General features: G+C 40.4%; 1 protein-coding gene across 1 annotated transcript in view; it reads right to left on the bottom strand.

Annotated features, from left to right (window-relative positions):
• The window catches only part of FBXO15 (F-box protein 15), an 84,146-nt gene that overhangs the window by 30,881 nt on the left and 26,256 nt on the right, over positions 1–27,009 (bottom strand). Inside the window, exons 5-9 of the mRNA XM_066578958.1 lie at positions 23,953–24,198; positions 20,395–20,604; positions 18,242–18,371; positions 16,191–16,273; positions 6,593–6,738 (exon numbers count right to left, since the gene is read on the bottom strand). Of these exons, the coding sequence (XP_066435055.1) occupies positions 6,593–6,738; positions 16,191–16,273; positions 18,242–18,371; positions 20,395–20,604; positions 23,953–24,198 (815 nt within the window). The remainder of the gene's footprint in view (positions 1–6,592; positions 6,739–16,190; positions 16,274–18,241; positions 18,372–20,394; positions 20,605–23,952; positions 24,199–27,009) is intronic.

Below are 27,009 nucleotides of genomic sequence, written 5' to 3'. Positions count from 1 at the left end.
GTACTAATGCTGAGGTCAGGGATTGCAGCAGCATGTGACCGAGTGCAGGGTGATCATTGGGATCGGAAGGGACGGCAAGTGGAGCGGAGAAGGGGAGTATAATTTTTTGTAACATATTGGGGTGAGAGGAGAGAATTTTTCGTGTTGATATTGCACTCGCCTGTGTAAATCCAGCCTATGCCTCATCTGTCCTCAAAACGGCATCCAAATATGTCTTGGTTCTACGTTAAGATTGATGCTACAACGATGTGCATGCTACAATGCGATCGAGGCTCCGGATGGACCCTGCGACGCTGATGTGAACAGAAGACACAGTGAGGGAAGGAGGAGGATGAAAGGACAGAACTGACAGCACACACCTGGAAGAAATGAGGGAGAAGCTCTGCTCACTGAACATACAGTAGGAGACAAGACACAGACTGCTAGAGAGAATGATCATGGCAGCTCCAGGAGAACCAGGCAGCTCCTGACACACTGCATCACATCAAAGACTCAGAGTCCGGAAGTAAGACAATAAATGCTACAGATAGCTAGGCCAACAGTAGTGCAAGTCCATCTACTGACACACACTGACATAGAGGGTACCTTCCTCCTAGATGCACTCGCCTCTTAACATGCCGATTCTGAGCTGCCCGCCTACACTTGCAGGGAGAGTGAGGAAATATCCATTTAGCACAACACCTTTAAAAAATGTTCCTCTGTCTAGGTATTGCTGATATAGCACTTGTTTTTGTTTATTATTTCCTATCAGGAAGACCATCTAAGTTCATTATTGGTGAGAAGAAGTTGCTTCAAGTGGCAGGTGTGCCCAATAGCAAGAATACACCATCTGATGGACCTCAACTGATCAAATACAAATAGCCTATCTTTAGGATTCTCTTATAGGCACTACCCTATTTATGACCATCACCGATTACACTGTCAGTTACTTCTCTCTGGCATCTTAGCACAGGGTAGAAACTGCAGTTTGTTGAATGCTGGCAAAGAGCTGAGTTATTAGGGAGTCAGTGAGGAGCAGCTAAGTGGATCAGAAGTGGCATGCCGTAAACTGAAACAATGATAATTTAATGTCCAACTGCCTCAAAACAACACAAATGTTACTAAGATCAATATTACACCTGGATTATTTATCTTTATACAGGGTTATTACAAATGATCTTCCCGATTTGAAGCACTCATAACTCATGTTGAATATCACTTTGATATCAATGGAAACAGAAACTCAAAATGTTTTATTGCATCAAAAATGTTTCCCACATCAAAGGTGATCAGTGTGGCCCCCTTTGTCACTCGGCACATCGAGTCCGTAGTCAAGATCCTGCCATACACGCTTAACACACCCCAGAGAAAAAATTACAAGGTGAAAGCTCCGTGGTACGTCGAGGCCAAGGAAGAAGTTCAGTGTCACCACCACCTGCACAACCAATCCATCTGTTTGGTAGTTATGTATTGAGCTCACTTCTGACTTCATTGTGAAAAATGGGGGGGTCCCATTCTGTTGGAAGATGAAACTTGGGATTTCATGTTCCAGCTGCGCAGAAGCCATATATGTAAGATGTCCAGGTATGAAATTCTCGGGATTGTTTCTTCATGAAAAAATAAGGGACTTATGCTTTGCTATACGATATAGCACAATACACATTCATGTGGGAGTCACACATCAGCTCCACGTAGACATGTGGGCTTCCCTCCCCCAGATTCTGACATTACGTTTGGTAACTATGCCCGAAAGGTGGAAGGCAGCTCCCTCACTAAAGACTGAAGATTCCATGAAACCATCACTTCCAATTCGAGTTTGCATTCTCTCCTAGAAAGAATGTTGCCTCGCTTTGTCATCCGATTTCAGAGCCGGTAACAATTGCAGTCAGTAGCGATAACATTGCAAACGTTTGTGCAGAAACTACCACACAATCGGCTGCAGGACGTCGACTTCTCTGCTCGCTCTGATGGTGGATTTTTGGGGACTTCATGTGAAGCTTATGCGGACAAACTCCACTGTTTCCACGCTTACTGGTGGACAGCCGGATGATTTTTGCTTACAAAAGCAACCTTTTTCTTTAACCCCTGTGTGACGGCCAATTCCCTCTCTTTTTACGGACTTCATTAATGGGCTTTTAACTTGTACATCCATCTTTTTAGAGCTCCGTTACCATAAAAATCAACCTTAGAATGTGGTGATCCAGATGCAATTGTTTTTCTTTGGAAATGTTTTTATTGTGCAAAAGTAGTAAAAAATATTGCAGTAATCATACTGATCCAGATAAGAAAGTTGCCACCTTATTTTTACTAAATGGTGAATGCTGCAAAAATAAAACCCCAAAACAATAGGGGAATTTCTGAGGGGTTTTGCAACTAACTTGCAAAAAATATTTAATGAAAGTTATATAATACAATATTTGTACCTCAGAGTCCCCCCCAAAAAACAAGCCCACATATGTCAACAAGTTGGAGTACCACCTACGAATTCTATGTGTAGTGATTGTATCTTCACCAAACTATTTTTGAAAATGATGTTGCACATAACAGATTGGTAGACATGAAAATCATAGAATAGTAGAGTTGGAAGGGACCTCCAGGGTCATCGGGTCCAACCCCCTGCTCAGTGCAGGATTCACTAAATCATCCCAGACAACTATTTGTCCAGCCTTTGTTTGAACACCTCCATTGAAGGAGAACTCACCACCTCCCATGGTAACCTGTTACACTCATTGATCACCCTCACCATCAGAAAGTTTATCGCATATCTAATTTGTGTCTCCTCCCTTTCAGTTTCATCCCATTGCTTCTAGTCTTTCCTTGTGCAAATGAGAATAGGGCTGATCCCTCTGCACTGTGGCAGCCCTTCAGATGTTTGTAGACAACTATTAAGGTCTCCTCTAGGCCTTCTTTTTTGCAAGCTAAACATTCCCAGATCCTTTAACCATTCCTCAAAGGACATGAATTGCAGACCACTCACCATCTTGGTAACTCTTCTCTGAACTTGCTCCAGTTTGTCTATGTCTTTTTGAAAGTAGGGTGCCCAGAACTGCGCACACTATTCCAGATGAGGTCTGACTAAGGAAGAGTAGAGGGGGATAATTACCTCATATCATGTAGACTCTATGCTTCTCCTTATACATCCCAGAATCGGGTTTGCCTTTTTGGCTCCTGCATCACATTGTTGACTCATATTCAGTCTATAATCTAGTAGTATACCCAAGTCTTTTTCATATGTGCTGCTGCTTAGCCCAATTCCTCCCATTCTGTATGTGTTTTTTTCATTTTTCTTGCTCAGATGTAGGACTTTGCATTTCTCCTTGTTAACCCTTTCCAATCCAATTTGTATTCTGGTTTTCCTAGGGGGCTTACTCTTTTTCTGCTGTTATACAGCGGCAGTACATGCTGGCTAAAGTCAGTACTGGATGAGGTGACATGTTGGATAGGCTCCAACAGCAGAGAGGCTGGCAATATACAGTAAGAGAACCCCGACGAACGTCTTCCAACATCGGAGCTGTACAGCCTTAAATCATAATGTCTTCAGACGTCAGACAGTGGATTGGAAAGGGTTAAATACCATTCTGGTAGTCGCCACCCACTGTTCAAGCTTTTCTGGATCTGAGAGTAGGGTGGAGGTCTGGTTTTCTATTCACTCTGCCATTGTTACAGGTGCAGAGTGGCTATATATTCTCACCCCTCCTGGTGAGCAGTGCTGCTTATTCCATTCCATAGTGGAGAAGTTGGAGTTTGGAGCTCTGCTGTGCTGGGTAGTTTTTCCTACTTGCAGATAAGCTGCGGGTTCTTTTTCAGTTGTATTGTTGCTTCTCATTTCTGTTATAGCTTTGCGTGTCGTGTTCATCTCTCCAGGGATTCCTATAGGGATAGTCAGGGCCCAGAAAAAAGAACGTGGTGCCGCCTTTATTGAGGCGATGACTCTGCTTTAGGCAGGTAACCATTACCTCCCTACTAGGTTATGGCCAGGTTTCCCTCCCCCTCTCCCTGGAGTGGTGCTACTGTCCGGCATAGCGTAGTGTGTGGCTTTTTCCAACTTTTAGTACTTCCCTGCTGCAGTGTGGTGTGTAGTACTTTTGCGTCACACCAGCTTTTCATCTGAGCTACGTATTTCAGTTGTGGTGCGCACTGCTCTTCGGTGCACAAGTCTATCTACTATAGTAGTCGTGAACATCACCCTGCGTCCATACTAAGTGTGGTGCTTTTGAGCCGCACGGGCGTGACAACTCTCACTTCCTTGTGTGATGAATATATACAGATCCGCGCCACCACACAAAGATCCGAAGATACCAGGTTTAGGGTTTTACTCACCTGGTGCAGAGCGGGACCCCTACAGGGTTGTAGGGGAATGCCCACTTGCACCTATGATCCCAGTTAGCTTGTAGACTATGTAGATGAATATACAGGATCCCTGAATATCCTTGGTTCAAGGAGGTGCAGCAGGAAGGAGTAGCCCCAGAAGGTATTACACCAACAATGAGGAAAGTGTAGTAGAAAAGGAAAAATAAAATTCCTCCTGCGCTCTTATCAGGGGTCTTTTAATCCAGATGAGGAAACTGTCAGGTCTCCACGATGTTCAGCAGAATATATTTATTCATATATTATTTATTTCTCTTTTGCAAAAGATTTCTTATAATATCACACAAGGAAGAAAAGAAATCTTTTGCAAAAGAAACAAGAAGAACATAAAATTAGATCAATTCCTAAACTGTTGCACTCGTTTTGTTATATATTTAATAGAATGCCCGTGTGAGTTACAATATATCTGACGCACTACAAACACTTTAAGCTCGAGACTAAACCAACATAGGTTCAATATCACCACAGGCTATACAAAACATAGTGTTTCACGCCACTTCGCATCTGAACACCAAAAAAACCCCAAAAGACATACGAATTACACCATTAGAATACATCCACACACATTCCTTTTCCAGACTTAGAACCAGAGAAATGTTCTGGATTTTCAGGATAAATACATTAGTACCTTTTAGACTAAACGAAGTACTAGAGAAAATATAAGGAAAAACATAAGGAAAAACAATATATAAGCAGAAACACGTTTGGACATCAACTGTAGAATACATTATTGGGTAACAACACAAGGAATATCACCTATATGGACAATTTTGGAGATTTTAAAAGGTAGAAAATGTCTTTAAATGATATCCTTTAGGAAAACTACATATTAGTTTAATTTAAAACCCTTTTAAATATATTTATTTAAAAATGTAATAGAAGGGATATAAAGTGATTTTTATGTGTGCTATATGTATTTTTCAGTATTTTTTAGTAGGGATTTTATAGATTTAGAGTATATAAAAAGGCATTAATTGTAATTTATATGTATATTCCCATTTAAAACTACATTGAAGAAGTTTTTATAGGTTTTTTTATATATAAAAACTGTATAAAGATTTTATTACGTTGGTAGTATAGTGGATATATCTATATTGTATAAACAAACATTGAACTGCAATTATTAAACTTTAGATACGCTGTAATAGCGGAGCTACAGCGCCCTTCCCGAGGCCGGGATCCGAAGCTCATGCGCAGGGACGGAGATACGAAGATTACGTAAGTTTTTAATCGTAGCTACGTAGATTGCGTAGCCACGCGATCTCCTTAACCCGTCATATTAAGCTTCCCGTCGCACCATCTATACGTCAGCGTGGGAAAGACCGGCGTCCCGCGCCGTGAGCCGATGACCCCATCCCTGTGGAGGGTAAGTAACACTATAAAAGGAGGACATTGTTATATACACGTCATGCTTGAAAAAGGCGGTTTATAAGAGCGCCGAAACGCGTTGTAAGTGTATACGTTTTTTATGTGTACTATTTGAATAAATATATTCTGCTGAACATCGTGGAGACCTGACAGTTTCCTCATCTGGATTAAAAAAACCCTGATAAGAGCGCAGGAGGAATTTTATTTTTCTTTTTCTACTTCCCTATTGTTAGCTATCCCTCCTAGCTTTGTGTCGGCAGTAAATTTGATCAGTTTCCTATCAATTCCCTCCTCCAGATCATTTATAGAAATATTGAACAACACTGGGCCTAGGACAGAGACTTGTGGTTCCCCACTTGATACATTCTTCTACTTGGATGTGCAGCCATTTATGACCACTCTTTGAGTACGATCACTTTGCCAGTTGTGAATCCACCTAACAGTTGCCCTGTCAATCCCATATTTGGTCATTTTTTTCAATAAGTATGGTATGAGATACTTTGTCAAATGCTTTACTAAGGTCAAGATAGACTATATCCACCACATTTTCCTGATCAACCCAGCCGGTGATTCTGTCATGGAAGGAAATTAGATTCATCTGGCATGACTTGTTTGTTACAAACCCATGCTGGTTCTGGTTAATTACTGCATTTTTATGCAAGTACTTGCCTACAAGTTGTTGCAAAAAAAACTGTTCATGTACAGTAACATGTTAAAAATAATCAGTTATTACAAAGCACAAGTTCTGTGAGTCTCACAATCACACAGATTTCGCGCATTATTCTTGGCCATGTAAATACAACCTTATTGGGATTACATTACAGAAGAGCGGTTTTGAACTGAAATTAGGCTTTAATACTGCAAATAAAGTACTTACCTTTTCGACAAAACAAACCACGGAACGTTTTACATAGGTATGTTCTTGGTCCACTATAGAGGTCAATATGAAGCTGGTATCCATGAAGCCCATATTCAGGGTCAACATCATCCAGGATAGGAACATGTGGAGATAACGTGTAAGGGCTGTAAGATAGATCAATGGTAAGACAAGGCAGTTAAAGAAACACAATATAGGCATATGATACCTTAAACTACACTGCGGGAACCAAGAAGCGAGAGGCTATAAAAAAAATACAGCAGCCGGCTCCCTGTCACCTCACCTATCAGAAACATAACTACTTTAGGAAGGTGACAGGTTCCCTTTAATGACCAGAGTATTACAGTCCTAAAAGATGATTTTGTGCATATGTTGGTTTAACAACCTTAACTTTGTCTGCCAATCAGAATAATTTTTGTGCTTTTTATGATAAAAAAGGCTGTTTTTTTTTTAAACACTGTACCTCTTTTTGAAAAATATTTTTTTCACTTTTTTAGGTAAACAAATAGAATAAGTGATTTTTTTTTTAATTCTTCAAAATTATAAACTAACACTAAAATATTAAATGAAATAAGTATTAAAATAAGTTTCCTATCTACAGTAAAGCCCTGGGTGAACGGGGCAACTATAGCAACTGTTTGTGTTGGTGGTGTGTGTGTTTTTTATTCATCTGTAATCAGACAGATCTAGCACAGTTTAACATGTTAAATTAAAGCACTTTTCATAGCTTTTGATTGGCTTTTGTTGTGTTAAAGCATACCTGACTTTTCAAAAAATGTTCAAAAGCAGCCCAGGCCTTCATTGGTCACTGCTTTGCTGTTTGCGCTCAGTTTGAGCTCTATTAGTTCCATTTTCTGGGCATATTTTCCTATTTTTCTGCTGCCCTGTTTGCGAACCACTTAGAGGTGGGAGCTGTCCTTAGACAGTCATTTTGCCAGTACTGTACTTGCCAAGACTTCCTCTCTCCCACTTCCTATACTGCCATGCATAGCCCTGCTCCAAACAGCTGCAAGGCAGCATCTGAATGCCACCCCTCTGTTGCATGTAGTAATTAGCAGTGTCTCGATGTCCCTCTTACTAAAGAAGCCAAATGCCTAACAACAGGCAGTGGATTGCAAAAATGCTGGAAGGAGACCCCTAGTGGTCAGAAATTTAAACTTGATTTTCAAAGGTAAAAATCGAAGAAAATTTTAATGCAAGTATATTACAAGATTGATGATACACACATAGGGTGTTAGATCAGCATGAGTTGTATAAATAGTGTCCATTAAAGATAAGAAGCTATTTCCGCAAGTTATCAGCGTTGGGTAAAACTTTGCTACATTTGTATGGTCCCTCAAAAGGTCATAAAATGGCTGTCATTTGTGTAGCCTGCAAAAACGTGTCCTAGGATCAGACAATGCATCAGTAGACTGAATGGGGCTGGGGGCAGCCTAACACTTCATTGTTCGATCCTGTCAGGCTTACCATTCACCTTAACAGGACCAAACAGTGTGGTGTTAGACTCCAACCCCATTAGCCCTGCAGTCTACATATGCATTCTCCTGTCCCAATATGGGTATCCGCAGGCTGCATGGATGACAGACATTTTGTTGAATTCATGAACAACCCTTTAAGAAATCTCCATATTATTGATATTATAATATGTGTGGTGTATCTTTGCAGATGAAGCAGAAATAAATGTATCAATGCTCTGAAACTGTATTTCATTCTAATGTAGGTTTGACGATGATGATAATTATCCATTCAGTCGAGGTCGACTTTCGGTCACTTCATGGATCATCGTTCTCCATGCTTTCCTATCCTTGACCTTACCTACTGTCATATAGATGTCCCTGAGGATCCAAAACAAGAACTCAGCTGTGCTACATTTGGCAAATTAAGCCCTGCAACATCTCTCTGTCATGAGCCTATAAATGTTAAACTTGTAAAAGTACACTTTGATTACTGCACAACACAGTGCCAACCTTTTATTTCCTTGGCCTTCGTACCCAAATTTTTCCATTTGGTCTGATGAGGATTTCAACTCCAAATTGAAAATGCCTTGTATGTTTTTATATAATCTTTTACTAGTTCCATAAAATACTGGTCAGTATGACCATATGGATAAATGATTTGCCCCGATTCCTGGGCAGTGTCTCAAGCAGAGCTGGTTTCGGTTTGCTTGTATTCATGACTATCAGTTGAGGGATCCCATCGTAAACCTTGCAACAGGAGGAAGTTGTTTTATTGTTAGTAGTATAAATGCTTATCAGAGTTCTGCACGGCATAGCATAACCCAGCCAGGTAAGTGTGCATTCAGACACACACTCATCAAAGTTCAAAACCCACTGCATTCTGGGTTCCATTAGTCTACCTACAAGCTGATCCTTTAGACACTGATGGTGGCTCCACTTTATTTTTCTGATACACAGAAGGGAATTCATCATTTGAGTTATTCACTTTACCGAAAAACCTCACGCTACAGAAACCGAAACCGAAACCTCCTTTTCTCACCACTTTGAAAAATGTGAAGAGAGAAGCATAAGAAAGCAAAAAGTCAACAATTTTACGCAAAAACCCATGTGCAATAAATCTATGACTTTTTGAAACTTAAAAAAAAAAAAAAAAACTGCTCAAAGCAGTGGCTAAATTTCCTCCATAGTTTGTACTACACAAGATCCTGAAAAAGTTCCTGTCCTCAATAAAGAAAGAAATTCACCATCTTCCAGCTGGTCTTTCTGCTTTATCTGTGCTAGTTATTTGCTTGTCTTTATTCTACATTTTTATATTATATTTTTATTTTAGTCTGACATTTGGTTTTTAGTTTGAGCTTTGGAATTAAAAACTAGTTTACCAGACAGTTATGGTCTCGACTTAGAATATTTTCAAATTACAATAGTTATATGAGGCAGTCAGTGTGGCTGGGACTAAGGAAACTGTTCATCTGCTATGGGATCATGCTCATTTATGTATGTGGCCAAAATAAAGGGGGAAAGACCTTTCATAGCACAAATCCTGGTACTAGTGGTACCTTTGGATATGCCATAAAAGTCCAAGATAGGAATACCCCTCTAATATTGTAACTTGAGGGATCAGTGTATAACTTTTCATTATACAATAAATAACCTTTATTTACTGGAACTGGAGTAAACTTTTAATTCAAAGTGTGAATTTATACACACAAATAGAGTTACGGAAACTAACAGAATAAAAAGAAGCTTCCGGACACCCTTTACTAGTGCTGTTACATTATTCTCATGTGGCTGCATGTAGAGATAACATGAATTTTGAGAAAATATAAATAAAATATGCCGCCTATGAAATACATCAACTATATTGTGCAATGGGCGTATGTCAATCGTACATAAGCCGGTTTCTACACAGTCTTGGGCAACTTTCATCTACATTTGTTATTAGGTTGAATTATTAATTACTGAGTGAAGCAGCCAATATTACTAGGATTATTCTTTTTATGGTTCTTTTGTAATTTGCTAGATTTGTTTTTCCAAAAAGACAGAAAATGTGCTAATCAGGGTTATAAAGGAGATTATATGCCACTAATTAAGATTGGGTATTGGGATTTTACGCAGAGGCTCTTTGTTAAATATTTGAGAAACACTGAAACAATCTTTTATATCCCTTCAGAAAAAGCATTCTCAAAACAATAAATGGGAAGATGATAAGAAAGCAAACACCATAGCCCCTTTAAAAAAAAAATCACTAAATATCTGTCTTTGAGTCGTCCTCTGTCAAGCTTATAAAAGTTTCATTTAGTAGTTTATCAGAAGTTACGTTCATCACTGACTAAGGCCTTATGCACACGGCCATGACGGGCTCCACAAGCGGAATACCGCAGTGGAGTCCGTCAAGGCGCCCCCCCACTTCCCTTCCCCAAAAGACCCCATACTTACCTCCTGATCCGCTGCCCGAAGTCCCGCATGACGATCCGGCGCGCATGCGCAGCACAACGCAGGACACACCAGCAGTGTCATATGACGCGCCAGTGGTGTCACATGACCCGCCGTCAGCGTCATATGACGCAGCCGGCGGTGGGCTACAGCGGAAGTATAGCGTGAGGGGCGGCTTCCATTGACTACAATGGAAGCCGTCCGCGTGTATACCCGCAGGAAATAGGACATACTGCGGGTAATTTCATGCTGCGGAATGCCGCAGTGGAATCCGGCAGCATGTACATTGAGCTATTAGGTTCAATAGATCCTAATAGCTGCAGTGAAACGCGGCGGAAATCCGGCCGTGTGCATTAGGCCGTATTTACAAGTCCGAGAAAATTGTACGTGTTCCGTGCATTTGTGAAATGCACAGAAATCATGTGTTGCATTAACCCGTCGTGTTCAATGTGTTCATTTACATGGGCGATTTTCCTCAAGTACCAATCGTAAGAGACAGGAAAACTGAAGCAGGTGCAATTTTCGTGCGATTCATGTGCAAGAAGGGTTGTTGATCCAGGGATTATTCCGATTATCAGATTGGAATCAGAAAGGATTTTTTCCCCCCGTAAATGGGGAAAATTGGCTTCTAACTCATTGTTTGTTTTCTTTACTTCCTCTGGATAAATATTAGGGGTTATAGGTTGAACTGAATAGAAATATGTATTTTTATGGCCTTGCATACTATGTTACTGTTACTATGATGTCTCTCATAGACATTCATGTGCTGAGCAATGTTCTGTGCAATGCAACTAGCTAGTGGTCATGCAAATGCAGCCTAAATATGGTGTCATCACAGGTTCCACACAAGATTGTTACACAGCAGTCCCAACTCCTGATTGTAAACTGTAAACCTGACTGGTTATATAGTAATAAACTGCCTAATGTGCATAACTAGGCAGATTTATAAAGGACTCGTCACATCCCTGAATATATTCAACTGCCAGATAACCCCATTTTTTCCAAACCAGCTTCGCCGAATGTTTTTTTCTTTAATTAAAGTACCCCCATTCCTCCACTATGATCTCCATTGTCCTGCTGCAGAATGAATTTAGAACCAATCAGATGCCTTCTATTTTTGAAAAAAAATCTTACTTTGCAGCATTTTTTTCACAATGTCCTAAAACTTTGCACAGTACTGTAAATCTACAATCGGATATCTGCTTCTGTTCCTTCTGTGAGATCTGCAACTCCTCTGTGCTACCTTATAAGAATAAGCCAAGAGGTTCAAGAAGCTGAGACAGCGGTCACAAGTAGAGCCGCTGCTAAGTGTCTTAGCTTCAGTATCCTCCCTGTGGCCGTGTCTGCCACAGTTCCTAGATATCCTCTTGACAGCGGCACAAAGGCGATCAAAGTTAAGAACAGGCATTGTGCGCAGAAGCACCCAAGAAGAGGCTAACCATGAATCCACTTTTGTGACTTTGCACCAAAAAGCCACCACACTGAGGATCTGGCAGCTGCATCGTTGACCTCACATTTATAAGCAATCATATGTAGAAGGCTCAACCCCACAAACACTCAAAAAACGTCAGCCACTACTGTTCTACACATCCTTCAGAAACAAAGTATATACGAAGTAGCAGCTGCATTGACAGAATGGCCTCCACATATATACAGAATGGCCATGTAGTAATGCATTGGACCCCCTTTGGCCTTCAGTACTGCAGCAATTCGTCACGGTATACATTTCGCTAGGTGATTAAATCATTCTGCAGTAATATTGGCCCATGTGGACAGGATAAATTCTTGCAGTTGCCGCAAATTAAATTTGGCATTCACTGAACAGCTGACAGGAAGAGTTCATGGATTCCTGCTGCTTGCACCCAATTCTGACCTTCCCATCAGCACAGTGCAACAGAAACCTGGATTCATTTAACCACGCAATGCTTTTCCACTGCTCAACAATCCAATTTTTGAGTCTCTTTCTAATACATTAATGGCATTTGAAATGGTCTTCTGCTGATACAATCCATCCGCGCTAAGGAATGACGAGTTGTGTATTTGGACACATTAGCTGGACCACCAGCATTGTATCGGACTACGGTTTGCTTGACAGTTCACTGCCTGATTGTCAGAACAATTCTTGACATTCTCATCTGACTCCTTTTCTCAGCAAATGGTTTATGTCCACACGATCTGGATGTTTTTGCTCAATCACAACATTCTCGGTATACTCTCAACACCTTGGCACAAAAGAATCTCAAAGACAGACAGTTGTTGAAGTCACTCAGATCACTTGATTGTTAATTCACAGAAAAGTTGCTTACATGATTTTATGCTCCAGGGTCATGTGAGCTTGCATCCCATACAGGGAAGCTCCAATCGTAAGAGGTCAGGTATCTCTAATTAAATAATATGACCTATTAATATACCCAAGTCTTTTTAACGTGTGCTGCTTAGCACAATTCATTCCATTCTGTATGTATTTTTTTTTTCTGGCCCAGATGTAGGACTTTGCATTTCTCCTTGTTAAATACCATTCTGTTAGGTGCCGCCCACTGGTCAAGCTCTTCTAGATCTTATTGAATCCTCTCCCTCTCTTCCTAGCGTTAGCTATCCCTCCTAGCTTTGTGTCCCCGGCAAATTTGATCAGTCACCCATCAATTCCCTCCTCCAGATCATTTAAAAAAAATGTTGAACAGCACTGGGCCTAGGACAGAGCCTTGTGGTACCCCACTTGATACATTCTTCCACTTGCATGTGCAGCCATTTATGACCACTCTTTGAGTATGATCCCTCAGCCAGTTGTAAATCCACCTAATAGTTGCCTTGTCAATCCCATATTTGATCATTTTTTCAGTAAGTATGGTATGAGATACTTTATCAAATGCTTTACTAAAGTCAAGATATACTTTATCCACCGCATTTCCCCTGATCAAACCAGTCGGTGATTCTGTTGTAGAAGGAAATTAGATTAGTCTGGCATGACTTGTTTGCTACAAACCTATGCTGACTCTGGTTAACTACTCTATTTTTATCCAAGTACTTGCATACATGCGGTTTAATAATTTGTTCAAAGATCTTTCGCGGCATAGAAGTCAGGCTCACAGGCCTGTAGTTTCCTGGATCCACCTTCTTCCCTTTTTTGAAAATAGGGACAACATTTGCCCTTTTCCAATTTTCTGGGACTTCTCCTATTCTCCAGGAATTTTCAAAGATTATCGTGAGTGGTTCAGCAATTACCTCTGCTGCTTCCTTTAGTATCCCTGGATGTAATTCATCTGGACCTTGAAACTTGAATTCATTTAAGTTAGATAAGTGTTTCCTCACCATCTCTCTGCTTATAAATAGCCTGCATTCGTTTATCCCCCAATAGCATAGGGAAGATCAGTTGACGTTAGAACTACTTTCTGAGAGAAAACAGATACAAAATAAGAATTTAAAAGTTCGGCCTTCTCAACATTATTTTTAATGGTGTCATCACAGGTTCCACACAAGATTGTTACACAGCAGTCCCAACTCCTGATTGTCAACATTTGCCCTTTTCCAATTTTCTGGGACTTCTCCTATTCTCCAGGAATTTTCAAAGATTATCGTGAGTGGTTCAGCAATTACCTCTGCTGCTTCCTTTAGTATCCCTGGATGTAATTCATCTGGACCTTGAAACTTGAATTCATTTAAGTTAGATAAGTGTTCCCTCACCATCTCTCTGCTTATAAATAGCCTGCATAGGGAAGATCAGTTGACGTTAGAACTACTTTCTGAGAGAAAACAGATACAAAATAAGAATTTAAAAGTTCGGCCTTCTCAACATTATTTTTAACCAATTAACCATTTTTATCTTGTAAGCATCCAATAGTATCTTTGACTTTTCTTTTGCTTTTGACATACCCACAAAATCCTTTTTTATTGCTTTTGGTCTGTTATAAGCCTCAATTCATTATTAGCTTTAGCTTTTCTGACACTTGCCCTGCAGTTTCTGCAGACTGCATTATATTCTTCTTTAGATATTCCCTCTTCTTTCCATTTGATTAACATGTTTTTCTTCCTTTTTAACATGTGTGAAAGTTCTGTGTTCATCCATCCTGGTCTCTTCAAATGGTTTCCATCCTTCCTTCTTTTAGGGATTGTTAATGATTGTGCTTTGAGAATCTCATTTGGAAATCCGCCCAACTTTCTTGGACATTTCTGTCCTTAAGAACGACCAGCCATTGGATTCTTCCAACCCTCTTTCTGAGTTCATTAAAATCTGCCTTTCTGAAATCCAACCTTGAGATCTAAGTTTTCTCAGATCTGTCTCCCCTTTTTATTCAAAATTCATGGATAGCATGATTACTACCTCCTAAGGTCCCAATTACTCTTACTTCCTCAACCATTCCTTCCCTGATGGTAAGAATTCGGTCCAAGACAGCAAATCTTCTTATTTTCTCTTCTACCTTTTGGAAGATAAAGTTTTCAGCAAGAGCAGATAAGAATTTGTTGGATCCGTTACTTTTACCTAAAAGAGATTCCCAACAAATGTCTGGATAGTTAAAATCTCCCATGATCACTATGTCATGCTTTTTTGAGAGCTTGGCCATCTGATGTAGAAAGAGCTCATCCATATCTTCTGCTTGTCCAGGCGGCCTATAGTAAATGCCTACAATGGTGTCCTTTCTGTTCTCTCCTTGTATTCTTACCTAAACAGTGTCTACATAACTACCATGCTTTGAAGCTTCAATCTCTATAGAGATTAATGTTTTCCTAACATACAACGCAACACCTGCTCACCTTTTTTTTAGGTCTGTTTCTTATAAATAAGTTGTACCCTTCAAGCCTTGTGTTCCAATTATGTGTATCATTCCACCAAGTTTCTGTGATGCCTATGACATCATATTTCTCTTTCAGTGTTAGGAGCTCCAATTCTCCTTGTTTGTTTCCCATGATCTGTGCATTTGTGTAAAAACATTTTAGTTTGTGATCGATGTCTCTTGCTCGTCTGCTTTCCTTTGAAATTTTTTGTCTTTGTTCTTTCTTTACACTTTGAATAGCAAAGTTCTCAAATGTATTAATTAGCTGTATATTTTTACCTGGCCTTTCACTTCCCTTTCCATATTGTTCTCGTTTAAACCTCTCCTAATGAGTGAAGCAAGGCGCCCACCAAATGTATGCTTACCTGTTTTTGTAAGGTGCAACCCGTCTCTAGCAAGCAGTCGAATGACCATATGTTTTTGAGGGACAAAAAATGTGACAAAAATGTTAAATAAAAAGTTTAATGTTTTTGTATTTTTTGCTTCTTTAAAAATTAACACGTTTATCCCGACAAAAAAAACTTTTTTCAAAGAAGTTTACATAATACTTATAACACACCATAAAAAATTTCAGAATTGTGGTTTTTCATTCATCTGCATGCAAAAATGTTTCAAAAATATGCATTTACTAAAAAATAATACAAATTAAAACTACAATTAATTCCACAAAAAACAAGGCGGAAAAATTAAAATATTATGGGTCTTGGAATACGGAAACACAACTTTTTTATTGTGGAAAAGCACATTTACACACAACAATTATCGCTCAAAAGATGGCTTTTGAGCGAATTTTGAGTGATCATCGTTGTGTATAAAAGGGCCTTTAGACACAATCTCTTTAATGCAGAATTACCAACATCCAGTCATCAGATCCTGTAGGACAAAGTTAAACTTATGAAGATACTTTAATAGCTATGTGGTAGAAAATATATAGATTACCTCTCCGCAGACCCCAAGAAACTCTTCTCCAACAATTGATGATAATGTATTGTGCCCATCACAAATGCAATTTCAGGCCCGTTCTAAAATACAGAAGAGTGATTATAGGAAATAACAGACAATATAATATATAATCCCAAATCATCAACAGTACAAAGAACACTGCCAGTCACAGCATAGAAATACTTTAAACCCTTAGGCCTCACAGAGGCACTTTTTACCGCGATTAATGTGGCGTTTTCTATGCCGCGTTAATAGTGGTATAACGCTCCCATTGTAATCAACGGGTCCTCGCAGACATGCGTTCAATCGCGGCGCTGTCTGCTCTATATTTGCCTGTTTAGTACACATTATCACCCATAACAATGATGGGGTGCACTGAAACACGCTGTCCACCGCAGGGAGCTGCGTCCGAAAGCGAAAATAAAACCGCAGCAAAGCACAGCGTTTGAAATCGCAGTGCTTTGCCGCGTTCATGTGTGAGAGCGGCCTTATAGCATATACAAGTTGCAACCCTTTTTAGGTATCATTCACACAGGTGTTTATTTTACACATACTGTAGGATTCCGTCTGGGGTTCTGTCACAGGTGCTGAAAACAGCATTGAGACAAAAACCCCAAACAGACACCATTTTACTGTGTATTTGAACAGATTTCATTTCTTTCTGCTATATTTGGAGGAAACAAAATGAGAGTTGACTACGCTATTGTATACTCCAAATGTAGTGAAAATTACCAAAACCCCTGTCAAATGCACACCAAAATAGTGTCCGTATGACTAATTTCAGCACTTGTGACGGAACCCCCAGATGAAATCCCACAGCTTGTACAAAAACACTGTATGAATGCTCTCTAAGGCTGGTTGCACACGAACGGGTCCGATTCCGACCCTGTGCCCGGCCAGCATCCGTGCGTACTTATTTTCTTTTTCTATAAGACCCCTGCTTTTCCCCACACGGAATCTGCGACCTATCCACAATGTCAATTGCAGAAGGGCGCGGGTCGGACACCTTCCATTGACTTCAATGGAAACTGCGCAAAAATGAAGCATGCTGTAATTTCACCTCCACGAGTGGAAAATCGCGCTTGAATTACGCTCATGTGCAGGAAAAAGTGCTTTTCATTGGCCTGCTATGGAAGGTATTTGCTGCACAGCCGGCCTAAGTAAGAACACAAACAATTATATGTTTATGTTCCCTGAATCTCTGCAACTGCCATCGCACTTAAATAGAACCTATCACCTAAACTTACCTATTATGTTTATTTTAAAACTCAATAGCCAATCACTTAAAATTAGTTTTACTAAATGGGTCTTCTTAAGAACAACAAAAACCCACTCCATACCTCTTTGTAAATCCCTTGTCTTCCCCAAAGGAGTGGGGTCTGCACTTCCGGTTTGTGGCATCCCAGCATCGGACAGTGTCAGAATCTCAATAGTTATTGTGAGTTCTTGCATTCTGACTGAAAGGGCCCTATTTAATAGGTCAATCAATACGCCCTGATAAAAGGAATGGTTTGATGGAAAGGGTATTGACTTGGCCTCAAATTTCTTAGATTTTTATACAATCAAGTGGGATCTGCTGGAGAAACAAGTCCCACCTCACAACATACAGATGCCGTAGCTCCCAAGTTACAGAATCAGCGTTTCTGTAACTTACATTCCCTTCTAAGGGAGTTATGGAAACAATACATTGACTGTTTTTGTAATTTTAGGCACCACTGTCCTCAGCAAACAGATGGGTATTCCCATCTGAGCTATAAGTGTCTCAGATTTATCAAAAGGGGTGGTCAGAGTTAAAACGTTTATGTGAAAACAGATCCCCATTGTGAAAAACATAATAAAGAGCACGTTCTCCCCTCTTCCCACTCCCCACATGTTCCCCGTTGGCAGCTCCAGTCCCCTCATTGACTTAAGGTTTACAGGCCGAAGTCAGCCTGTGCTGGCCCGAAACACCTGCATTCATGTACAGTGAGAAGTATATACTATTCTGGCATCTGTTGTAGGAGGTCGGGATTGTTCTAATATATATGTCCATCAGAATGGAAGCTTACCCTCCACAGTCCAAGAATCAAATAAGGATGAAGATGGAAAAGTTTAACATGCATGTCCTGGCCAATGTATTTTCCCAAATTTCTTCCTTTCTTCAAATCATATTCCGCAATGAGAGAGAGCCTTTGAAGCCTTGATGAAATAACACACAAAAAGACCATGATTTTCAAAATCTAAAAAACACCAATGTGTGCAGTTACTAAAATATACACGTGCAGGATCCACAAAGATGTAGCATTTAAAGAACAACCCAGTGGAAAACATTAAGCAACTTTACTGTATGAGAGATACATGTTTGACTTCCACCTACGGCCAGGGAAGCCAAGAACCCAACCCTTCTGCACAATCTCTGTAAGGAGGAGCTTTGTATGGAGTGCTGGTTGTGCATGCACTGTGCCATTCTTTATAACTATTTAAAGGAACCCATCACCAAAATCTCACCACGACACATATCTCTTCATACCCAGCTTTTCACATCCTCCATTTAGGCCCATTTACACGCATAGACAATCTTTCAAACGATTGCAAGTTTGAAAGTTCTAGCGATCATTTTGCATAAAGTACTAATGGACACTAATGTCCATCAGCATTTTATCAGCCTCATATGCGTGTAACTGGGCCTCCAGGAGCTGCTTGCAGAACAGAGCAAGTGGTCTGAGCTCTGCAATCAGCTCCATTATTCTCACACGGGCTGTCGGCATGAATATAATGTAATCAGCTGCTACCGTGCAGAACCCAGTGTGCGGTCCCTGTTATCTACTCTGTGGCTGAATGATGGATTTTAAGCTCACCTTAAAATCATCGTTCAGCTGAAGAATAAGCGATGGTTGCATTTACACACGACGATTATCGCTCATATGCCATCGTTTGAACACATTTTGAGCGATAATCGTTGCGTGTAAATGGGGCTTTACACATGAGGTCCTGTCTATGAAAAACAGGTGTGGTTTGCTTGGCAGCTCCCAAATAATAATGACTCTACTTCCTTAGAAGAATGACCAGATGACTAATCTCTTTGGAACCTAATTGCAGAGGGTATATGAGATAATTAGAAAAGGAGTGGAAATTACAAGTGATTGATTTTTCATCCATTGCCAGCCAGAAACGTTAATTTGGAGTGTGCGATGGCGTAAGAGGTTCCCTTTATGGAGCATTTCAGAGATATTACTTGACTCCATAATTGCTACTGAGGAGTAATTAAATAGAGAAAAGCGCTTTGTAGTGTAGAGGAGTATAAGCCAGCTAAGAAATTTGATGTCAATAGAAATATTAGTACCTGGAGTGTTTGTACAATGGCACAACACACTGCAAGCCTGTAATCAGCAGCTGCCTTCCCCACGACAGACCAGCAAGGCCTCTATGAGAAGAGATGAACAATGAAAAGAGGAGATTGGAGAATCCCAGGCGTACTAGACAGAAGGACACAAGATCTGCAGTAGAAATACTTCTTTATGGCCGAAACGGCACCTTTAATATTAACGGCCAGGTGAAGGTGACGACTAGCATGGCCAATAAAGGAGCATTTCACTGCAGATCTTGTGTCCTCCTGTCTAGTACACCCTGGATTCTTTGATCTCTTCTCTCCACTGTTCATTGCTATTGACAAGGTATAGCTAATGAGTAGACCCCGAAGATGTCAATAATATAGTTAATCTATAATTTAATATATCAAGATAAATGGTACTTTAACGTTTCGCTTTCAAAATCTACACAAATAGTTGAGCAAGTATGTTCACATGTGGCAGATTTAATTTTTAAAATTCTGTGACTGCTTCATAAATCTGATTGTTAAAGACATTTCTGGACCAAGTCTGCCGCGTGTGTCCATACCCATACAAATATGTTCATTGACCGATTGTGTATTTTACACTTATTTTATAGTATATTTTTTTTCCTTATCAATCATATCCAAGACAAAAGTTAAATGGGTTTTGAGGGGAATAGAATATCCTCGACCGATTATTAGGATTGGCAATCAACATCAGATCGGTGGTGTCCAACTCCCAGCACATCCACATGCAATACTTAAGAGGTCCCCAGTGCTACAGCCATGTCAATCAGCTGATTGGTGGAGGGGTAGGGATCTCTGAGAAGAGGTAGAGCCGACCATATAATAATAATGCCAATTTCTATTAAACGTTAATGTCATACGCACCCATTTTTAATAGTCTTATAACATTTATCTGTGAGCACTGGTGTGATTCCATGTAGCTGAATCTTCCTCAGGGATTGAAGCTCTGGCCATATATAACTATTCCAAGTTAAAGTAAGTGAACTATCCCTGAAAGACACATCAGTGTGTTCAAGCACGGTTTCCTTTCCATATACATCCAAAAACGTAAGGGCCCAAGTAAGTCCAGAATTCCTATTAAAAAATGGATAGAGGAATATACAGTGAATAAATGCATACTATAACTAGAGGTCACGGCTGAACAAACCCCAGGAGTTATGCAGCCTTAGCACCTAGTATAGTTTTTAAAACCTAGTATAAAAATTAATCTTGCTCCTCGTGTAGTGTAACTAGCTTCATAAAGGGGGCGCCCCACCACAACATGTGGTGCCACACTGCATCTCTAGGACAAGCCACCACTTCCTGATCAGTGTGGGTCCGACTAATGTGGCCATCACAATCCTCAGAATGTAGGTGCCATAGCACTTAAAGCGGACATGTCCACAGGGTTTCGGTTAATTAAACCACCGATATGCTGTTATAGTGCTGTAAATACCTTACTAGACGCACCCCTGTAAAAATCAATAGTTTTACTAGGAAGGGGAAAAGCTATAAAACTGCTGGACATTATTTCATACTGGAGCATTAAAAAAAAACAAAAAAACAGATCACATTCACAAGCCATGTGAGCGCGTTCCCTTTTTAACACATGTTACTATTGGAAACGCATAAAAAAAGAACAAGGAAGTGCAGAATAGTGAAAAAGGGATGTAAAAAGCATTCAAATAGTGCATGAAAAAACGCATAGCAAGAGCATGAAAATCTAGTTAACACTGCACGGAAAACAGACCAAAAATCGCACTCCATTTCTAGTATCGAAGCGCCCATGGGTAGAGGGGATAGATAAAAGCAAGTAAGGCAGAGGTCCAGAGTAAAAAAGTCACGAATCTTTGCACAAGTCCCACTTGCGCAAAATTTGCAACTTTTTAGCTTTTTACACCGCCTTCGCAGCTTTTGTGAAAAGTGGGTAAGGGTTGGTTAAAGGGGTGTGGCTGGCTGTGGCCCACCAAATTCTCTATAAATTACGCTAGAAACTGGCGTAAATTATAGCGGAAACCTACGACAGGTTTGATCTGTGGTGGAATTCAGAAACTCTCACAAGGACGCTACAGGATGCAACAAAATGAATAGGAGGCTCTCACCTTCATATTGGCGCCCCCTAGTTTGTCCATACTTATCTAAGACTGGCGACTCTTGGGACTTGTATAAATATTCTTTGGCAGTTGTGCTTGTACAAAACTGAAATTCCCAATCCGCAAACAATGTTGGCATGCAACTAATTAATTCTTTTTAAATTCCTTTATCATTTTTATTATAATTTAAGTATATTGGGTAAAGGAATAGTCTGTAAATGACATAACACCTTACATAAAACTAACATATGGGTTAACTTTAACCTGTCTGTCCAGGATACCTCTGAAATACCCAATTCAGAACCTGCTCCTTAGTACTCTTAGCTATTAAAGTAGATGTGTAAGAGGAGGTTCGCTAATCCCAAAATAAGTTCTAGGTTTCTCTACTCATAGGAATTCAATAGTTCTAGATCTTAATATTTAATAGCATTTGGAACCCTTATCAGTAACAGGTATGATTTAGCAGGGTTAACCTTAATAGTAGTATACTGTTCCAAAACCCTGCAGACACGGAAAAAGCATAACTCTACCGGATCAGAGATGCTATTGTTTGCATTACCCATGTAAAAATCATAGGTGTTCAGGGACAACCCTGGTGGGCTCCGTTTGTGTTCTGCAGTAATGGCTATATTAAAGGGAACCCGTCAGCAGGTTCATGTTGCACGAAGTGTAGGTCAGGTATGTACACTGCGCTTCTTGCACTGAGGCATTTCAGAATAAACATACTTTTGAGATTTGAGTCAGTAATCCACTACGGCTTCTCCCTGTCTCAATCATCTAGAGTAGTGTTTTCCAAACTCCAGTCCTCACAACCCGCCAACCAGTCATGTTTTCAGGATTTAATGTAGTTATGGTCAGGGCTCAGACATTGTCGCAGGTGTTCTCCATATAGTACAGTATATGCTCAAATCATGACCCGTTGAGGAGTTGTGAGGACTGAAGTTTGGGAACTATTAATCTAGAGCGACAACTTTCTCCCCATACACAAGCAGGCAGAGAGCCATCACACTCAAGACGACAGGGGTGGGGAGAGGTCAGCATAGTGCCGCCCCTTTGACTTGGAGCACTATTCTGAGTCAAACTCCAAAGTATGCTTAGGCTACTTGCAAACGGACCAATTTTAAATTGTACCCAATATTCTTGGGCGCAACTTGCATCGGACAGAACACAAGACATCCCGTCCGTGTGCTGTCCGACGTACGAGACCCCGCACATGTACTATTTTCGTCCAAGAATCAAACAAAAATAGGACATGTTGCAATTTTTTTTTACTCTGACTTTCTATCCAACTAAATAAAGTCCAGGTGGATACACACCTTCAAATGAATGGGTGCTATTTCTGTCCCAATTTTTGAACAGTTTATGTGCAAGTAGCCTTATTCTGAAACGCTACAGTCCATGGTTCGTGCAGCATGAACCTGGTAACATAGTATGTTAGGCTGAATGAAGACAATGTCCATCTAGTTCAGCCTGTTTCAACCTCCTTGTTGATCCAGAGGAAGGCAAAAACCCCAAGAGGCAGAAGCCAATTAGACCTTTTTGGGGAAATATTCCTTCCCGACTCCATAATAGCAGTCAGAATTATCCCTGGATCAACCTCTAATAGTTCCTACCTGTCTGTACACCTGGATCAACAACCCGCCGGTCACCTAATGTCTATATGCTGTAATATCATAGCGCTCTAGAAAGACGCCTAGTCCCCTCCTAAACTCCTCTATGGATTTTGTCATCACCACGTCCTCAGACAGAGAGTTCCCTTTAAGTCACCTACATATACCTTGGCTGATGGTTAACGATACAAGGCTTTAACGGCTAAATGATGTAGAAATAGGAAAAAAAGAAGTGGAGCAACCCCAGTGGAAAAAGGCATGAAATGGAGAACCTCGAGTTTGGTTGCAGGGTTAAGATGGAGAAGCCTTTTTTGGACAGTGCAGCCCACCCTACGAAACGTTATACCCACATGGCAAACGTATGAAATCGCAGACAAGGATGGGAAAAAAAAACTTTCTTTTAGAGGGCGCAACCTTTAGACATAAATAACTGTAATAAATATTTGCCAAAAAGATCTCCGTTTATTGATAAAACCCAGCTTGTAAAAACGTTTCGAGGTATATGAACTCTTCCTCAGTACTCACATTCCTGACGGTGTATCTGAGAAAAAGTTTTTTCAGCACTGAACAGAACCAGACAATTACCCCAAATCTGTATAATGTTTGTCAGACAAACTGCCAGCTGTATAATGTTTGTCAGACAAACTGCCAGTGGACCCCATCAAAAGGCTTCTCAATAGGACTAAACGAGGGATATTTCTGACCTACTAGCACAGTTATTATGAATGGTGGCTACTTACTTTACTGCTTTTTGCATATTAACTGATGCGTCACCTGAACTGTAACGCTTTACAGATTTCATAATCTGAGTCACGTTCTTTTCTCTGGTCATCATCAATTCCCTAACAAAGATCTTCTTCCAATAGCCGAGTTCTGGATCGGAAATAGCAGTGTCTCTTAACTTCTTCTGCAGCAAATGTTCAGAGTCATATTTCCATCGTTGATTAACTTTCCAGGATGAAATATAAATTCTGTACCATATTACACTGACAAGGAAAAAAGGGTTTGGTTAAAATGCAGCACAGCAGCAGGTAGGTACGCATTATTTTTATTTGAAGCGTAAGGCCTGGCTCACACCACCGGGTTTGCCTTTGGGCCTTGCACGTATCACTCGCATGTGAGCATGCAGCAAGTATGCAATGACATGCAAATCTGCTGCGTGTCGCCAAACCCCATACACTATCTTGGCGTGTATACACCAAGATAGAACATGCCACAACATTTTTTTTGCAGGCATTATTTACGCGGCTCGTGTGAGTGGCACAATTAAAGTCGCAGTAAGTGTACAATTATGTGAGCTCGGGCCAAACTGTCATTTACATTTTTTTTGTTAGGTTTTTAAAGGTACAGAATAATGATTCTAGGCATGTTCGCAGTAAGTTTAATTAGCCTATTCTGTACCTTTCTCCTTCAAAACCCTCTTCCGCTATGCAGCTAGGAGACGATGTTGCTAGAGAAATCTGTATTCACTTAACAGCCAAGAGGAAGAGGGCGCTCTAGCTGTGCCTGCGGCTGTACTATATAGTGAAGCTGTAGACACTGCTGTTATCATTGAACACTTTATTAACCCCTTAAGAACCAGCCTGTTTTGTACTTTAAGACCAGACACTTTTTAGGGATTTTACCCATGTGGTGGTTTAACTACCCTATTTTTTTTTCTATCAACTACCAAAATAATTTTTGCTGCGTTTCTTTTCCCCGTAACATATAGGGCTAGTTTTATAGATCTTTTTTATTTACTTTTTTTTCCACTTTTTAGTTTTATTGGGGGATAAAAAACTAAAAAAAACTATTTTTCTAACATTTATAGTTATTTCTTTTTATATTAGTATATTTACACTAAAATAAAGTATAGGAACGGGTTCTTCATTTTGTCTCGGACGTTTTAATATATAATATGTATGGTTTTGGGTTACAGGGCGCATACGGCGATGGTTTTCATTAGCGTTTGCTTTGGGTTATTTTCTTTTTTATGTATATATTTTTATTCCGTAATTTTGTTTTACTTATTTATGCAATTTTTTTTACTATCTTTGTCCCCCATGATGTCATATAAGACCTCTGGGGGATATTCAAATGTTTTTTTGGAGTTTTTTTTATTTGACATTTTCCCACTGTAGCTGAGGCATCCATAGGAGTCCCAGTTACAGGGGAAAACATCCCCCTGTAGTGACAATAGTCACTGGCAGAGCTGATCAGGGTCTGCTAGGACCTTGTAGCTCTGCTATGCCAAGGATTCCCGGTGATCACGTGACCGCCGGCTCACGAGGAGGAAGAAACACTTCCACTTTCACCTTTTAGTACATAGCAGTCACTGAGCGCTGTTTCCGAAGGAAAGAAGGCAGAAGTGGTTAAAAACTACTTCTCTTTCTACTCCTGGTTATCAGCTGTGTCTAACAGCTGACAACCCAACCTGCTTCTGATTGATTGCAGAAGCAGAAGCTTTAATCCCGCACCGTATGTTTTACTATCGGCTGGTTAAAGCCAAGGACCAAACGCCGTAAATTTACTCTGCTTGGTCCTTAATGGGTTAATAAAGGCTACTTTACACACTTTATTGAGTCTTATACGCATAATTCTTTCTATGCCCCACATCTGTTTTCAGTGCTGTTCTTCCCCCAGTGGCGCACTGTATATGTAGAACCGTAGAGCTGCAGACAGCTTTTCCCATTCACAGTGCCCATTCCGTGCTTGACCTGATGCACAGTCAGGGCTCTAAGCACATCAGATGTACAGTACTGTATCTCACTACCCGATGCACTGATACCCTGTGTAGGAGTACAGTACACAGAATGGCCTGCAGAGGATAGTAGACAGGCTGCAGAAATAAGAAGTAACACCTGTGGGTGTGCCAGGAAGCAACATACAAGTGTCAGTATGGACACAGTGATATCAAATGTGTTTTTTGTTTTGTTTTTTATTTAAATTCCTATATAAATATAATGAAAAGGGTTTTTTTTCCAACTTTTACTACCTTTCATTTTTTTAAATAATTAATACAACTTTTTAAAACGATTTTTTACATTTTCTTTTAGTCCCCATGGGGGACAAGAACTTGCAATGGTTTGATCGCTCCTGCAGTAAAATGTAATGCCATAGTATTATATTACACCGCAATCTGACAGGCTCTCTATCTGCCATAGAAGCCATAGGGGCTTTCGGAAGGCCCCTGGCTGTAATGACAAGCGCACGGCAGCATGCAATTTCATTGCGGGGGGGGCAGTATGGGACCCCTGAAGATGAATTGGGGCATTTAAAAAGTTAACAGCTCGATCAGTGGCAATGCTGATCGCAGCTGTTGCGGGCGGCCATACCGCGATTTGATTCCCGCGAGCAGAGAATCGCTATGATTCTCCGCTCGTGGACGTCAAGGCTATGGAAAGGGTTCACTGCGTTACCAGCGGCCGGATTATCGCCGCGGATAACGCAATGTGCTATCACCCGTGGACAGGAGCCCTTAGAGTGGTTTCATGACAATTGTGCTGAAAAAAATCTTGACTTGGCCACTATGTCTGATCCATTTGAGATTAACCCTTTGCAATCCAGTTTTAGATTCAGGGTTTCCTAAGGGGTTTTCTTTTTCTGCCATTATACAATGGCGCCACCTGCTGGCTAGAGCCAGTATTGTGATATTGGACATGCTGGAGAGGCCCCTGACAACAGAGCAGCCTGTAATATACAGTAAGAATACCCTGCTGGACGTCTTCCGACATCGGAAACTGTACAGCCTTCAATCAGAATGTCTTTAGACGTCAGACAGCGGATAGGAAAGGGTTAAAGGGGTTGTCCCGAGACAA

The sequence above is a fragment of the Eleutherodactylus coqui genome, chromosome 9 (genome assembly GCF_035609145.1).
Source record: "Eleutherodactylus coqui strain aEleCoq1 chromosome 9, aEleCoq1.hap1, whole genome shotgun sequence".
NCBI classification, from domain to species: Eukaryota; Metazoa; Chordata; class Amphibia; order Anura; family Eleutherodactylidae; genus Eleutherodactylus; species Eleutherodactylus coqui.
This window is presented reverse-complemented; position numbering and strand designations above follow the sequence as displayed.